Genomic DNA, 17929 nt, shown 5'->3' with positions numbered 1-17929 from the left:
CCCCCGCCCTCCTCCCCCCCATCCCCAAACCCCTGATTCTTATGTGATTCAGATCTAGTGCAACTTTACTAGAGATGTCCTCCACACTGTGGCCTCTGCCTGGATGAGCCTGCAGTTCTGTTTCCTGTACGACTTGTGGAGCAGCAGGATGCTCTGCACTGGCACATCCACGTTCTAAGTTCTACTAGTCTGTTTATCAATCAATTAAATATAGTTTTACCACAGGAATATAAAGTATTTAATTGAAGAAGCTGGATTTTTAACAGTAGATTAGTATATTATTCTGGTTTCCACCTTTGGATATTATGTATGATACATTATATATTGTATTTGGCTTCATATCACGGGAAAATTTAACGACATGCCTAGCATGCAAAGCGTTTCTTAGTAGTTCCCATTTTTCTTTTCGTATTGATTACGCTGTCTTTGAACAGTAACTGAGATGGTTTGAATCACAACCAATTTTCACATTGTATAAAGCCTCCAAGTCACACTTCACTTTACTGATGTCTGTGCTCAGCTGCGTGGTGGTGACGTCCCGCAGAGTGAATATACATCCATAGGAAGCTCTTTCATCAGGAAAACCCAGCTCCTCCATGCCCAGGCTTTCCCCCTGTGAAAGGATGCCCAGGGAGAGGCTGAGATCCTTGTGGGAGTGTGGAAGGACCACCCCGACCACTGCATGGAACCCCCTACCCATCCTACCAAGCCCAGCCTGCTTGTGAGGCACAGGACCCAACCCGTAAGCCTCTGATTCAAATCCGCACTGGCTCCTCTCACAATTTCTGAAATTCTCAACATTCTCGCAAACCACAAATCCGTTTTCTGCACTCCTTTGTCATCCAGAAGCTTGTGCCAGGGAGGTTTTGTTTTCTAGACTGTTTCTCTGGTAGGCAGGAAGGTTTCACAGCCTAGGTAAGGTTAAGTACAATGCTTGACAAATTCACGGACCACGATACAGGAAAGCAAAGCTCGGTGGGAGGTGAGGAATGGCGTGGGAGCCATCGCAACAACGGGAGGAGGGCGAGAGGTGCTCAGCACCTCGCAGGGGTGGGCTGTGGGGAAAGGAACCTTTTTCGTATCCTTGCACCATAACATCACCTACAGTATGTTTATAACCATTAAGATTAATCTGAGCCAGTTGCTTCAGTTTGTAAACAGTAAATGTTACCACAAAAACGAAACAAAAATGCTGCTCAAAAGTATAAAGAAACTGGAAAAATTACAAACACATAATAAAAAAAAAAAATTAGGACAGCCACAGCCTTTAAAAAAGTTGCAGATAAAATGATACTGTTTAATTTAAAAAAAAAAAGAACCCAAAACAAAAAAACAAACATAAAGAGCACAGAATATACTGGACAAACGAAACTATATAAATTATTGTGACCAAATGTGACACTGGTAGTTTACGAAGTGGATATGTACAGTCAAATTAAACAGTGTTTACCCTTCTGTTCTAATAGTGTTAAAATGAAAAAATCTATTGCCATTTTACTATACATTGCATTGATTGAATCTTTAAAAGTCAGGAAAGTTACCCCAAAAAGCACATCCACTGATTGTACAGATTCTCGGCCCGCTTCTCCTTTCCAGGTTCATCTCAAGTCCTTGACTCATTGGCAACAATGCACAGCCTCTGGTCCTTGGCTCAGTGAAAGGCAAATGCAGCCCTCACCAGGGTTTCAGTGAGCTCAGGACTGGGCATGCGTTTCCACGGCTCCCTTTGAACATCTGCTCTTACCATGTTCAAGTCCTTTCAGAAAACATAAATGCAAAATTCAATGATTTTTTTCTTTCTTTTTTTTTTCCTGTTTTTCTTTTTTTTTGTTTGTTTTTTTTTTTTCTGTTTGGTTTTCTTTTTTGTGGGGGCAGGGATAAGGGGTGGGGGGGCTGATGTGGGAGCCAGAATTAAAGAAGCAGTCCTGTCTCCATCAAAACTCCGAAGTGCTCCTCTTGGTGGGATATGACTGCATCCTGGTTGACAAAAATATAGATCGCTAAATCTGTGAGACATCGTCGTCACAGGGGGAGGAATGTCTCTAACTGAACTTCTCTCCTCAGACCTCTTCTTGTGAGTGAGGGGGTTTACAGTTTTGTGCTGGGATGTACAGAGGATAGCTGGGAAGGTGGGAACGCAGCTTGAGGGTTTATAGCAGCTAAAGGATAAATGCTGTTATGCAAAAGGTCACCATAGGAACTTCCTACAGGTGTTGCTGCAGCTAAGTGTCTGTACAGTTGCTGGGAGTTTGCTGGGGATGTGAGGAATTGTCTCTGCACCATGAAGGAGTGAAGAGCCAAAGGCTGCATTAGTGGGGAGAGCACGGTCTGGTTTTTCAAGTACTGCAGGGGATGAGAATACCCGGGTGGGAGGCGATTGTTGAGCCCTGTGCACAGGCTTCCCGGATACAAGCCTGGGAAGATGGGGGCTGAGAGGGGAAATTTGTGGCTTTCCAGCATGTTGCCAGAATGGAGGCCATGCACTGGCTTGCTGCCTTCCCCCTCTGGGTCGGGAACCTTGTCTTTCACTGGGGTCTCCTTTGGTAAGTGCAGAGGAGAGACAGCTCGGATTTTTTTTTCAGAAATGACTTTGTCCAAATCCTCCAGGCTCCGTTTCAAAGGCCGGGCAGCCCCCACGTTTTGTGGGCTCGTTCTGCGGCTGACGATAGGATGTACCATCCCCTCCATCTTCCTCAAGTTCTCCAGCCTCTGGGCCTGCTGCTTCCCAGACCTATGGAGCAATTCGCTGTGTTTTTTTGGGACTGTCATGGCCATGGGGGACACGCGGCAAGCTTTGGGGTTACAGTCTAGGCTCACTGCCTGGCTGCTCGCAGCCTGGAACCCGGAGATACCTTTGCACTCTTGCTGGGCCATGGACGAATGAGGGAGGCTGGAGCCTGGAGCCTTTGCAGTCTGTTTGTGTATGCTCTTTGGAAGACTCAAATCTGTTGGCTGATCATCTGAAGAGGCCTCCACCGTTGCCTTTTTTTCTTGCTGATGCAAAGATGGGCGATAATTTAAATTTAGTTTTTCCTGGTGTTTGTGTTGAGTAAAAGTAGAAATATTTTCAGACTCTCTGAACATGTCCCGGGGGAGGTACTTTGATGTCTGTTCATTATTAAGGTGGTGTTCTGTGTGCCTATAAAGGCTGTGCAGATGAGGTGATGAATAAAAATCTGCCAAGAAAGTGGGCACATGGGAGTGCTGCAGTGCCCTTTTCTCACTCATTTTATCTTTGCAGTCCTGGATATCTGACTTCGGTACGTATGACTCGGCAAGAGAACTGAGGTGATGTTTTGAAAAATCACAGCGCTGAGGATCTGGTTTACTTAGCATGTCATGTTTAAAAACATCATTAATTGATTTCCTTTCCTCCTTGGTTTTAAAACTCTGTACATGTTGTATGACTGAAGGCCTATTAATTGCTACAGGATCAGAATTAGGGGCACGGGGACCTTGTGATATGCCTGAGGACAGTTCATCTCTGCTGTTGAGTTTCTTTTTGCTGATCAAAGGCGGAGGAGAACCGTAAGGATAACTACACGACAGCGCTGCCCCGCTGACCTGTGACAGCAGCTTCTTCTTTGCCAGGGGTGACATGATGCCTGGATTACCCTTGGAGTACAGCAGTGGTGTGTAACCGAAAGTGGAGTCATCATTCATGGACCCAGGCAGTTCCTTTTCCTTGAACATGTCGAAGTTCTGCACCACCAGTACTTTGGGTGTTTGCTTTAGTGCATTGTGGATATCCTCGTTTCCCAGCTGGTCCACTTTCACCGTGCAGTTTGCGATGTAATCGGCCATCTCTGGCAATTTCTCGTCTTCCATGTCACTCTGAGTGGGCAGGTGGACTGGGAAAGCTGTGAAGGGCATTTCTGGAGGTTCGCTTTCCAAGCTGTCAGTAAAAGCTTTGTGTAGTCTTTGTTCAGGCTTTGTGTCTTCCGGGGCATCTGCTGGGGGGTGCAATCGCTTTGTGACAGTGGCATCCAGCACGGTGTCTTCTTCTGGGGGCACAGATATACTTGAGAAAGAGGAGGAGTGCTGAGCCTCCTCCTTGGCTTTCTCACTGTTGGTGCTGTTTTCTGCCAGGTCTGTCTTTTCCAGAGGCAGTGTTCGAGCTGTTTCTGGTAAAAGAGGTGGAGGGCCTTGCATGGGTTGTTTTGTCTCTCCCACTGCAGTGTGTTCGGGGAAGTTTTTCTGGTCTGTTGATTCTTGATCCTTCTCTTGTTCTGATGAAACCTAATAAAATGATTCAACAGACAGTAATAAGAATGCAGTACATTTCAGCAGACTGTAAGATTATACACAGTATACTGTTGGCTATTTCTAGAGAAGGACGTGCCAATCACCTTTCTGGAACATACACGTATTGGATCAAACAAAGAGAAGAATCTCCTGGAAATATTAAGAAATACACCATCCTTGCCAGGGTTACAATAAAGCATTTCAAAACAGCAGATATTTGTAACTTGACGAGAGGCACTGGTGGTTTGACCAGATAGCTAAATGCTGAGGTTATACACTTTTAAAATTAATTAGGCAAATGCAGGAGAGCAGATTTCATAACACAAATGATAAGACTATAGAAATTTCTCCTGGTAGCCAACTTCATCTAAGAAAATGACACAATTCCCATGTTTTTTCTTACTTAAAGTCTCTCTAGCATAGCTATCTTAAAAATTCAGTGATCACAGAGGAGATCATTCACACCCACTTCTGCATTAAAGTGTGAAAATGATAGAAATGGCATACTAGGAATCCCTATTGTAGGCAGCAAATCACTGCCACAGCTTAACTAGGACACACATTTTTTTATTAACGGATTAAAATGAAGTTGTCAACATTCAGTAAGTGTGTGTGCCTGCTATTACAAACATGGCTTTTATGCGTTATCGTCAATGGGACCGCAGCTCGTTCTGCTCCCCCATTAATACAGCTTGTGTGCACAATTCACACTATTCATCTCATTATGTAGCTGGCTGAACTGTGACCCACAGAGGTCACCAGAGCGTCCCATCTGCGATCCAGCTGACTGACAGCCCTTTTCAAAACTGCTGTCACTCTCCTCTGACATGTTGTGGTGGAAGACAGTCATAAAACAGCAACATTGTGCAAGCCCTTTATTATTATTGTTTTCTTTCTTCCTTCATTGTAAAGATAAGACGCATCGAGAAAGTTATCATCTAAATGCTGCTTTATGGTCTGTCACAGGAGCGGGGAATCAGAGACGGTCCTAACGAATCCAACCCTCTCAGAGATTTATTTCTTCACAGCTGCTTTTAAATATTCCTGTCTGTTTGGTTGGCCTATTAGTTACAGTGTCTGTTAGTCATCCTAACTTCTTCTTCTTAAACTCATAGCTGCCTTTTGCAGCCAAATACCATCATTAGGTCCTTTACAAAGTACCATCGCTAGTCTCTTGAGCTTATAAAATTACAGGAAAATACCAGACAGATGAGCAAAGCAAGGAGGAGGAAAAAAAAAAGAGAGAACCATATTTAATAACTGTACATTCTACTCTTTGTTTCTGTTAAGCAACACCTTGATTGAAGTTTCAGCTATTGTGAGGAAATGTGCAGTTTAAGGCTAATAGCGTTTTGTCTGGTGTCTTGTTACACTGACAATGTCATTGTGAGGGCAGGAAAACAGTGAAGAGCACAAAGGCAAATGCAATCCTAATAAATTAAAGTTATATTTTCTCCCAATACACTTCTCATGGTGAGAGTTGAACATGCAATCGAGAGGACTGCACACTTGTAACTGGATTACCCTTTTCCAGCTCACAGCTAAGACCAGCTTCCAGGCCACATGCAGAAATGGTTTCAGTAGTGGCTTGGTTGGGGATGTGCCTACATATCTTCATGGTGGCTACAGAGGGTCCCTCCGAGCAACACGCCATCACTGCTGCACCTGAATGAGGGCTCAGGAACAGGGCTCCACTGCCAGGGGATGGCGGAGGTGAGAGAGACATACAACCTTCTGCAGGGCTCCAGCAGACTTGGATTTTGCTCCACCCAAAGGAGCTGAATGTCTCCTTTCTGCTAGCCCTGTGAAGTGCCACATCCTGGGCACAGAGGCCTCCCTATGGCAGAGCACAGATGAGCTCTGCAGCCCTACACCCACCCCAAGTCGAAGCATCCACCCTGCAGACCCCTTCACTGCGCGGGCGGTGTGTGACCACCAACCTGTATACAGTGACTGACATGGAGGCTGAGGTCCTTAATGGCTCACCCTGATTAAATATGGGCAGAACACGTCTTCCACCCCAGTCAGGGAGGAGACATTAATTCTGCCATAAAAGGTACCATTTTACAATAGGAAACTGCCATAACTGTACATTTTTATTGTCTCGTCTAGGTTCCCTACATTTCCGATAAGCGCAGCTTAGGAACTCTTCCTGCAAACCACACAAAAATAACTGCAGTTTAAGCAGCAGGAAGTTTGAGATAGGGAACAACAAAAGCAAGGAAATTCAAAGTTAAGGCTGTTGCTCTGTTGCTGACTTGTTATGCTGGGCTTAGCAGTGGCGGTAGAGATAATGTGTAATGCATCTTGCTGATCCAAGACCCCTCAATAAATAACCAGGCATGAAGGAATGACAGGGGAAGGGAGTGCAAGCCTTCACTTCACTTCACAAAGCACCTCATTGCTTTGGGCAATTTGTGTTGCAACCTTCCAGTGACTGAAGCAGCTTTGTGCGCAGTCTCCTCTCGATGCGTTTTTGGGGATTTTACTCCAACAGGGCTCCCTGTTTTAAAATTACAATGCAAGAGAAAACAAAAAGTCTCTCTGTGGAGTGCTCTTACATTAGATATTAAAGGTACTGTGGATCAAGGCCATCTAAAACAGAAATTCTGCTTTGGATGGGAGATGCAACTGCCCTTGTAAGCACAACTTAAAGACATAGTGGGACATGAAAACCAAAATTTCCTGTTCTCAGAACTGGGTACATGAAGTCTCAGAGGCATCCATGTTTGCCGGTCCTGTATTGTTTTTTTAAAGCAACGAAGAGGAGGATTGTTGGTAGTTGACTCAATACCAACTTCCACAGAGGTTTAGAAACAGGACTTCTGTACCTGCCAGACGGCAACGAAGCCAAAGGAGCAGCCATAGTCTGCCGGGCGCGTCATGGGTTTCGACATTCTTTAAATACTTACTTTCACTGCAACGCCTTGAAGGCTGCTGTCATCTGGCAGACTGAGACAAGAAAAGCAACATGTTTTGCAGGGGTTGTGTGTGAGGAGCTTCACCACCTCCTTCACAGGGGGTGCAGGCAGGGCACAGGAGAGAGCGGGCAGGATGTGCAAAGGAAAGTGCTTAAGTAACACCGGAGCAAAAACCCCATTGATTTTATATCACTTAACAACACTTGAAGTTTACCCTTATTTGCAGACAAGTATGAATTCTACCATCTATCCTACCCTGTGCTGTGAATGTACAATCTCTTCCATGAGGACTGTCCTGTGCCTGCAAGTAACACGGCTCTATGTGGAAATTGGGGCCTGACCATGTGAAGCAGGTGACAGAACAGGAACCCATTATGTCTGAATACGAACCTTGGCTGAAAACCATGAGGGAAGTTGGTCTCAGTTAGGGCTTGGAAGGTGGTTCCCTCAAAATGTGACCTTTCAAGTCCAAAAAGAATTTTAGTATAACATAATAAAAATCCTTGGGAGTGATATGTTTTTTGACAGCCGTGCACACATCTGTGAGCACAGAAGGGCTGATCCAGAGGTTACCATTATAAAAATCAGCTGTGTCCAACAGCTACCGCAGTATTATCAACAGTATTAGAGGTTCCTGCACCCTGTACTTAGATTAGGAAATAACTGTGGTAGTTGTGTGGTTTCCCTTTGGCAGCTGCTGATCTTTTAGTGGTGGCCACTGTATAACACAATGAGCAGAAATGGTACTTGTTAGATCCAGCTCTTGGTCTTCTGCCATCACTGCTGTGCAATATGGAGCTCACTGGCTGCCATTCGTAGTCCAGCAGAATCCCAGCACAGACAGTACCACAAGAACTGAATTTCCATTGCTGAGCAAACTAACAGGCCAACTGGTTGGAATTCTCCAGTTTAAATTATGTATTTTATCATTGGATTTCATGTGATTAAAGCTGTGCATTTTTAATTGAAAAACTGAAAAGCAGGGAAGCAACCGACCTCAGATGCATCTTGGGGTTTCTGTGAATTATCTTTTTCCTTCTTGCTCTTTTGGTTTTCATTTTTGATGCGTTTTGATCCAGACACTTTTGTTTTCGCTTCACCCTCCTGGGAACTGTTATCCTGTTTTCGAGGTTTCACTGGAGGCAGTGGCTTATCTTCCTCTCCTTTAATAAATCTTTCATATGGCAGGATTAATCTAGGGGATTAAGGAACAAATAATTGATCAGTTTTTGCCATTCTAGCAAAGAAAAAAAATGTATCTACTATGAGCAGTTTACTTAATAAATCCATTTTGTTCCATGCCATAAAAGCAACAGTTTAAACTCTACATCTATAAATCCAAGTATAAGAAATCAATTTATTTGGCAAGATTATAATGTGGCATAAATCAGTGGAGTTGGAGTTGGTGTGGATCAGTTGTCAGTAATGCCGCAGTGGTTTGTGTGGGTACACCAATTTGTACCAGATGAGGATATGAGCCACTATGTTTAAGACTGATTTAAAAAAAAAAAATATCCACCATTTATTTTTGTTTTCCCTCCTTGCCCCTAACAGCACGCAGCAAATCCCAGGAAAACACCTACAAAGCCACAGCCAACTTGATAACGGCTACACAATTTTCAGGCTGGTAGTTCCCTCGAGTGCAAGGGTGAGTGCCAGGAATGTGGCAGAAGATGGGAGAGTTGGGCTGTGGGAACCCTACAGGGGTGGGCACAGCACCAGCCATGCTGCCACCCGTGCAAGGCACCCATGTAGTGACAGCCACCACGCTCCCTGCCTTCACCAGGGAGTCTTATTTTAAGGAAGAAAGGGAGAGGAAAAGAGTTAAAAGCAAAGGAATTTTTCACTGTGGAACTGTCTGCCACAAAGTGCACGAAATGGCTCTAAAAAACCAAGGAAGAAACACAAACAAAAAATATCCTCCCCTTGAAAGCATCAAACACACCAAGTTTTAATCTATCTGTTTTCCCTTTGCATTTTTTGATCTGAAAGGAAAAATAACTGATATAATTAAAAGGGATGGATTGCATTACAATCTCAGTTTCAACTTCAGTGATTAAAGTTTTTATAATGCATTTTGGTATGATTAATGACTCACTGTGGGATTAATACAAGACTCAGACTTTAAAAATATGAACTTTAATACAGAAAACATAATTTGTTAAAAAAAAAAAAAGACAAGTCGACTTTATGAAGAAAATGTACTTTGCTTATAAACAACATAAATCTACTCAAATACCAGGAATCCTTAATTATCTTTAATCTAAGACTCCAAGGCAGAAACCTCTTTGGTTCAGATATTCGTTTGTTATCCTAGAATCAGTTTCTAAGCATGCAATTTTGATTTACATACTCAGATGTTCAAACACAGTTTGGGCTTAAGAGAGCAGAAATTAGATTGCTCGTGATCATAATATTTTACATTTTAATAAAATACAACATAAATTATGTTAAAATATAAACCTAATTTATGCTATATTAGAAACAAAATTCATTAACTGAGCATGCTCTGACATGGTATGTGCAAAGAGGCGTGAATAATACTTTCTAGCCCTGAATTTGGCAGGGCTCCAGTAATGAAGCTAAGCAGAGCCCACGGGGAATATTCATCTTCAGATCCCATTACAAACTGAGTTTAAACATGTTACAGCTGCTAAAACTGGAAACTGCTCCCTCTATGCAAACTTAGCAAAATAATAGGTAGTCGCCAAATACCTGCTTCCCACTGTAATATTACAGTTAATGTTTATATAATAAAAAGCATAACTAAGCAGAAGAAGAAAAAAATAATCTTGTTCATACTTGAGGCTGCTACATTTCATTCGCAAAGTGCAAATATTGGTGAAAACACCAAATTCCTCCCCGCACTGCACAAAGCACTTTGGACTTCACTCAAGGCAAGGCTGGGTTTCACATAGGGCAGCGTCCAGGCTGCTTTGCCATGTGTTAAATATTTAAAATCGCTTTTAATAAAAACACATTTTATTACAATAATTGTTAGCACTGCGAGGGGAGTGTTTGACTTTGTTTTGTTTCCATGGGAACATGTTGCCCATTAAAACTCTACATATTCCATCCAGGAAGGTTTAAGACGCTGTCCGGTACCCCATGGGACACGGAGATGCTCCCAACCCATGGAGCGGGCCTTTCCCTGAAAGGCGCCAAGTGATTAACCCAGTGGCTCCGGCCAGGACGGGAGCAAGGCCTGGGCCGACACGATTAATCACCGCTTGCGTGCTCTCCGTCTAGCCTTGTAGGGTAACGCAGGACACAAACTCCTCCTCCTCCTGCTTCTGCACCTCACCAGAACTCATTAGCTTGGGCGCTAATTAGTTACCGTGGCTTAAATTTCCTTTTCTGATCTTAAGGGTTCATGTGGGAGTACAAGGTTTTCATTTTAGTTATTTTTCACTGAGCTCAGCAGTTGGCAGGCCGACAGCAGTAAAAATACATTTCACATCGCCGGTCAGTGGCCTGGAGCCAGCGGCAGGAAATCTGGAATTAAATGTTTCGTGTATCGGGGAGGCGGCATGACTAAGGTAAAACTGAGTCAAAACACAAGGATGGCTTGTTCTAGGATTTTCCCCTCCTCGCCTGAAAGGAGGGCCGGCGGGCTGCCGGTCCCTGTGGTCGAGGTGGCTTTCGGGGGCGGCTGGCGAGGAGCCGGGCAGGAACGAGGGCTGCGAGACCCCGGGGAGCAGCACCGAGCCCAGCAACGCCAGCAATTGCTGCTTCACATAGAGATTTCCGTTGGTCGCAATTTTCAGTGAATGTTTTTTCAGTTATCCTGTCATGGTACAACACAATTACCCACAGGATATGATCTTATCATTTGATTATTAGAAGTTTTTATAGCGCAGGAGTAATAAAGTTAATACAGCTCTCGGAACATGTAAGCAGCCGGCTCACATGCCATGAAAGCAGCCGGTTTAACCAATTTAAGGTCAATATTGCCCAACACCAGAAGAATGCAATCTGCTGTTAGCCAAATAGTTTAGCAGAATGTGACATGTCTGAAACCAGCACAAGATTTTTTTTTTTTTTTTTTTTGGTCAAATATTTGCAGTGCAGGTAAGATTTAATCAATCTTTGCGCAAGGAGAGGTAAAGATAATGTCCAAAAAAACTGGATCGAGGTACTTCAAATGGATCGTACGTTGGAAACAACAACCATGTTTTCCGTTGCTTTGAACTGTGGCTGTATTTCACGACGGGGGGGAAGTATCAAAGTATTCATAAAAAAGGAAAAGAGGGGGAATATTTCATGGTCCAAAGAATATTTACTTGTAAAGCCTAGGAGAAGACCAAAAAAAAGGGTCTTTATAGTGATCAAGATTCCGATATTAAGATTAATAAAATGTATTATTTATAAGTCAATTAACATAAATAGAATATGTAAGCACTAGTGTATTAAAAAAATCTTTCCACAGGCAGCAGATTTTTAGCAGCATGAGGTTTTTTTTTTTTCCTGGAATAATACAAGAATAACATTTTCCAGCCAAGAGCAGAAACAGTAGGGGAGTCTTTGCTATCACAGGGCTTCTTATTAAATTCAGTCACTGTGAAAAGCCAGTCTTTTTCTTTTTTTTTCTTTTTTTAAATAAAGACAACTTAAAATCAATACAAGTTAGATTAACAAATCAGTACTATACTAATCCTGATTTATTCCAATCGGCAATATTAAGTTTAATCATGTATAAACTGCTACTCAAAAAAAGATTTTCTTTTAGTAAGTCCTGAATTAAATAATGGTGCAGTGTACTGAGTTTTTAGATCTGCATCATCTGATATTATGAAAAATTCAATGTACTTCTCTGCAGCAGATGTCAGAGGTCAGCAAATCTATTACAGTAATGTAAGTAATCTGGCTTTCTGCCAACGTTTTTTTAAAAAACACTGAAGCAGATAATTTTATATTTACAAATTCTAAAATCCTCCAGGGACTGAATCTCTTCCCCAACAAAAAGCAGAAACTTCACATTAGAGAAATGTATTTCACAGTATATCAAACATGTCTTCATCATTAGCATTTCATAAAAGGAAAAAAAAAAGCCCTTAATCTTTATTAGTCAACATTTTTTTTTCCCAGCTACAGAACTAACAATACAAGATCTCATCTGAGCCAACAACCACTACATGTATTGATTATGCAGAATGAATGACTTTTTTGGCCCGACTTTGCTTCACAGGACACATGAGAGCACATCTATTTATAGGCATGATAAAAAAAGTAGTCACAATAATGCAAAGGATCTGACCAGCCCAGAAAGAGGAAGGAAATTAAATGTTAAGGCTGCCAGTTTCCTCTTTAATTCTCCCTACTGTGTATGGATATGACGGGGCTCTGGGGCCAGGGAGTAACCATATGCCCAGGACACACAGGGTGAAGGAGGGAAGGAGGCAGCTCAGCACAACCCCTACAATATTTTTTTATATCTCTGTTTCAGTATTTATTTTTGTTTTGTTTTTGGCAGAATAAAATATTCCAGCATGTCTCCCATCGACATCACTGTACTTTCTCAAGGGCTTCAAGTCCAACACCAAATAGCATGCAATGGAGTCTCTCAGTCACAAGAATAATCTTGGAAGGACAAAGTACCGAAGGCCATTCCTTGGGAGATGTTGCCCCATTCGCATGCTTGGCCAGGTTAAGGAGGCTAATTGCAACTGGAATGGAAAAAGATTTAAATTTGCTCCACCAAATGAATCCAGCAACCAGTTAACCCATGGAACTCACTGCCAATGGATATCTTGGGGCCAAGGGATTAGTGAGATTATGCAAGGATTAGATGCTAATGTAAATCATGAGAACATTAAGCTGTTAGAGCTTCAAAACGCTGAAAAGGGACAGGCAATAGGACTCTTTACAGGTAGGAATTTGGGAAAGGCTTTCCTCCTGAGCACCTTAGGCCACAGTGGCTCCAACTCCCTCCTCTGGAGTTGGGGGACAAGACAGCTGGTTTGCCTGGCTCCAGAGGGCAACCATCTGGTTCAAGAGGTCCCCACAGCAGCCGGGCAGAGCTGCCCACAGCCCCTGCAGCCAGAGGGTCCAAGCACAGGGCTGGGAGGAGTGGTCACTGAGCCAGAGCAGCTTGGGGCAGCTCTGGCAACAGCTCCTGTGGGGCAAAGGGGCCCCCATCAGTAACCCTGGCGAGAGAAACTGGAGTCTTGTCCCCTAGAAACTCAGGGGCAAAACTGAGTGGCAAAAATTCAGCTGTTTTAAGGGACCAGCAGGAACACCTGAGCTCTGATCCCAAGAGAAGTCTTGTCTTTTTTACCGTGATGCTTTTCAAAAGGATAAATCTCGGAGCACTGGTGTCAGTGTAGGCAAGAGAAACAAGGCACCTTCAACAGCAATCAGTTGGTGGGGATAGCCAGGAGCAGGAGGCAGCTCTCCTGGACACCACTGACACATTCCCAGCAAAGAAGGGAAACTTTAAGGTCTCAGTCTGTTTTCCAAAATGGAAATATAAAATACATTGAGGAAATGAAGCAGTGTTCCTCAAGTCTGATTTCCCTGGACTGCATTGTACAATGGAGAGGTTATGAAAGCAAGCCTCACATGCTTTTGTGCAGAACACAATAGCAATGGCTTGATTTGCATTTGTCTGAAGTACAAAACTGGCACGTATTTTATCAGCAAAGACAAAATATGTTTGAGTTCAATTTTCTTTCCAAAGAACTTTCCTTCCTTAAAGAAATGGCTCTTTCATCCTTTCATCAACAACTTTCCTCACAGCCCACTGGGAGTGCTGGTGGGTAATGAGAATGGCTCACTGCTGAAAGGTGGGAACTGCGCTAATATAAGAGAATTCAAAGACACTTTGTTTTAAGTAAACTGGAAATTAGTGACATTACAAACACAGCTGTTGATTTAGCTGCACAGCCAGGCTAGGGAAGCTCAGGCACTTCCGATCCTAGGGCTCAGCAGGGGGAGATGAACAACCCCAGTCTTTTGCCTTTGGTGCAGATTTACTGCATGTGAAAGACTCTAAGGAAAGGTGATGGGCACAGAGCGGCTTCCCCAGGTCACTCTACCAAAACTGCTACAAGCCTCTGTTTGTCCAGTCACCATTTCTGCATCTAAAGACATGCATTTTGTTTGGTAGGTTCATAGAGTCCCTGCAATGCTCGGTCCCTATGCTCAGGACAAGTTTACAGATGCCATTTTGCACTGCTTGTGGGGTGCAGGTCTCCTGGAGAGACCCCAGAATCCTGTTGACTCTCCCTTGGGAGCTCTGAATCACATCTCCATTGCTCAAAGCCAAACAAACCAGGGCAACCCATGCCATGTTAGCAAAATCCTGAAGTACAAGGTGGAGATTCTCAGCAACCCTGGGGAACCTGAGGGGAAAGATCTTACTCTTCATCACTGGTGCTGCTCCTGCAAAGGAGAATGGCACGTTTCCCACTGTGCAGCACCCTCCTGGGGCAACTCAGCTCCCAGCAAGGAAAAGGAGCTTGTCCACTTGTGTCAAGCCTGTCCCTACTCCTGGATGTCAAGAAGTGGTTACCAGGTGTGGACACTGACCAACTCCAAGCACTCAACTTGGTGACAGGGTGTGCTGTGATCCCAAAAGCAGTGGGTGGCACATGGTATGCCACTATTCTGCTAGGACAAACTCCTGGGTGGAAGGTAGGATGTAGCTGGGAAAACAACTCCCCACCAGGAGAGAGATCATCTGTTTCCAGGCACTAAAAGGCAGCGCCCTACTGTCCAGAACTTTGCACCCAAGGACTCCCGCTGACTCCAGTGCTGGCCAGTAAGTCTCTGAGGCTGAAACCCCAGAAATTTTGAAAAATATGTGTGTTCTCAGATGTTTTGAATGGACAGCTAAGGATCTATTTAAATGGTAAACAATTACGTTCCTCTGTCATCTGATACTTTCTAAATTTTGGGGAGGGGGGAAGCTTTCTGAATTTTCAATAGTTCCTTTGTTAAAGCATCTGTTACTCACATAATTGAAAAGATGTTTGTTCAGTAGTATGCTTGAGAGTACAGTTATTTAATCTTAATGATAAAGCCCTGAGGGCAGAAAATCATAAGCAGAAACCTCTTGTTATTTATCAAAAAGAAAAAAACCTCCAAACTAAAAACCCAGGAAAAAAAAGAGAGAACTGAGACACCTCATCTATCTTCAGGCTTAAATTCGTGCTTGATGGAAAACTACTGAGACAATTTGCAACTCGTGAAGTTTTCTGGGAGTCTGGGACTAGCTGAAGTGTGAGGGGGGCAGGGAAATGGGGTGAAGACAAAAATAAAACAACCAGAAAAAACTGTTGCTTGGCAAGTCTTTTTTGGGTCAAACAAAGAGCTAGCTGTAGTTTACAGCATGACATAACATTTGATTAATTTTTGCCTGAGGATGTTTTCACACTTAACAGTGTAAATCAAAACCTTCTATTAATTACAACGTGTATTAAAAGATAACCATAAGCAATTTCATGTAGATGCCATACTAGCCTCCTGCTTTTTTTTCTCTCTAAAAATTGGCTGCTATTTCTTACAAAACTCCACTGAAATTCTTACACGTTTACCAAAGTTATCCAAACGCTTTAACAAAACCAAACAGCATTTGCATGGAACACAGGGTTCTCTTGCATATTGAATTACTGCACAATATCCTTAGGGTAGACAGATTTTACAGCTGTTAAAGGGAAACCCTGTAAAGGACTTATTTTGACCTACCTTGTGTTTCTGATAATATATAATATTTATGTGAGCGATTTAGAAAGAAAAATGGCAGATTGGGCTCTGAATTGCACAAGACACTTTATCTCCTGGGGTTTAGTCCCCTGGTAAGGGACAGATGTGCAGGGTGCTCTGCAAGTACCCAGGGGTTACACTCACAGCCAGAATAAAACCCTGCACAAGTCAGCGTCCAAAGCACGGGCACGGCCACCCTGCCCCACTGCGAAGAACCACAACCCATCTCACCTATCTGCTCCTCCTCAAGTTCCCAGTGGTTGTGGCTCCGCAGAAAGCTCTCCCATGCAGCTGCCTGAATTTGGCGAGAGCACAAGGCCTAATAAATCCCTCTCCAGCTGGGTTTGACCAGGACACAGTGGCTTTACAAGTGTGACTCGTGAGGGCCAGGATATGAGACACTGCTGAAGAGCAGGACACGGCCTGTGGGAGTCCCTAGGTCCATCCCTGCTGGAGATCCCGAGGGAGCCCAGCTTCCTGAAGCACCCAAAGAGGTCAGGAGGCTACTGGTCCAGCTGCTTGCCATGACACCTTCCAACACAGGCATGTCTGTCTACCAAAGAGGCTGAGGAGAGTCACTGTATGCCATTGCACACCACAATTCCCCAGCCCATGCGTGTATGTGCAAAGCTTGTGCACAGGGCTTGCTCTGGAGGAAACCAAGATGAATCACAGCCAGACCTGGAGACAGAAAAAAGCCCCAACAGGCAATTGCTAGGATTTTTGTTTTGTTCAATTCGTTTTATTGGGTACTTTACATACCTTGCAAAATAGCAGGTTGGTTTTTTTTTTTTTTTTTTTTTTTTTTTTTTTTGTTTTTTTTTTTTTTTTTTTTTTTTTTTTTTTTTTTTTTTTTTTTGGGGGGGGGTGGTGGTGGTGTAATATTTATGAAAAATCCGTAACAACAACATCAGCAGCACTGCAGAAACACAGCCTATTGCTCATGCCAGTAAATTAAAGCTGCTGATCATGTGTTTTGTGTAAAAGCGAAAAGAGACCTCAAACCCTGCATGTGAAAACCACATCTGCTTTATAGGGGAAGATGGCACAGAGAAGAGTGCTTCGCAGAAAAGTAGCCGTTTCTGAGGGTTTCTCGATAGGAGAGAGAGATGTAGGGTACTGACAAAGGCTGTAAGAGTTTCACAGGAACCGTGCAGCCTGAATCAGCTCATACCAACCACACACACCTCTGGCTTTCTGTGACCGTGCAAGGTAAGTGCATCAAAGGAGCACAAAGGAAGAAAGTAACGACCAAAACAACAACAACAACAACAAAAACAACACATAAGCTCTGTACAGTCCAAGTCGTGCACAGAGCACAGCCCCATGATGGGAAAACATGAATGCTTTTTATATTGGTAATCATCTGTAACATGAGCAATTAAGTGCAGTACTAATGGACTATAGCCAAGAGCCTGGTACTAATACTAAAAACTGACAGAGATGAATAGGTTTGGAAGGAAAACTAGGCTGACAAAGACATTTTTATGAAGTGCTTGGGCCTATTTGGAATAACCCAATCAGAGGCAGGTCCAGACCAGCCATGCCTACAGTGACAATAATGCATTCACTGGCATTATGCGATGCCTGCTATGCTTTAAATAAAAACACCCATTGCTTCTACTCAGAAACCTGCACTTTCATTATTATACTCATTAATAAAACAAAAGTTGTCTAACTAATATACAAATAACACTTACTGAAACACTGGCAGCCTTGCCTTGTTTTAAAATGAAACCAGTTACTGGAAACACAAACCATATTATATGATAAATGAATCGGCTGAAAATGCACACAAAAACCTTTCTTTCCCTTTAACCAGGGAAACAAAGCAAACACTGCCCCAACTGAAGCATTCTGCCTGCTTACAGCACACCAACAGCTACCACCACAAGTTCTGCTCCAAATAGGGGGATGCAGAGCAATATATTCCCCACAGCCTTTAAATCTGGCTTTGTTTTAGCTTTTGGCATCCTTGCTATCATGAGTCTGCAGCAACATGGTGGCTTTGTAGAGGTTATAAACACCTTCAGACAAAACTAGTATCTCTTCATGGG

General features: G+C 43.3%; 1 protein-coding gene across 3 annotated transcripts in view; it reads right to left on the bottom strand.

Annotated features, from left to right (window-relative positions):
• ARID5B (AT-rich interaction domain 5B) overlaps positions 1–17929 on the bottom strand; it is a 116010-nt gene continuing 98081 nt past the window's right edge. For all 3 annotated transcript variants that reach the window (XM_027714414.2, XM_039386119.1, XM_027714412.2), the window contains 2 exons: positions 8163–8361; positions 1–4239 (listed from right to left, as the gene is read on the bottom strand). In XM_027714414.2, the coding sequence (XP_027570215.1) occupies positions 2089–4239; positions 8163–8361 (2350 nt within the window). In that variant the 3' untranslated portion in view covers positions 1–2088. The remainder of the gene's footprint in view (positions 4240–8162; positions 8362–17929) is intronic.

This window comes from Pipra filicauda, unplaced genomic scaffold, assembly GCF_003945595.2.
Source record: "Pipra filicauda isolate LSUMZ 115617 unplaced genomic scaffold, ASM394559v2 scaffold465_size509821_pilon, whole genome shotgun sequence".
NCBI classification, from domain to species: domain Eukaryota; kingdom Metazoa; phylum Chordata; class Aves; order Passeriformes; family Pipridae; genus Pipra; species Pipra filicauda.
This window is presented reverse-complemented; position numbering and strand designations above follow the sequence as displayed.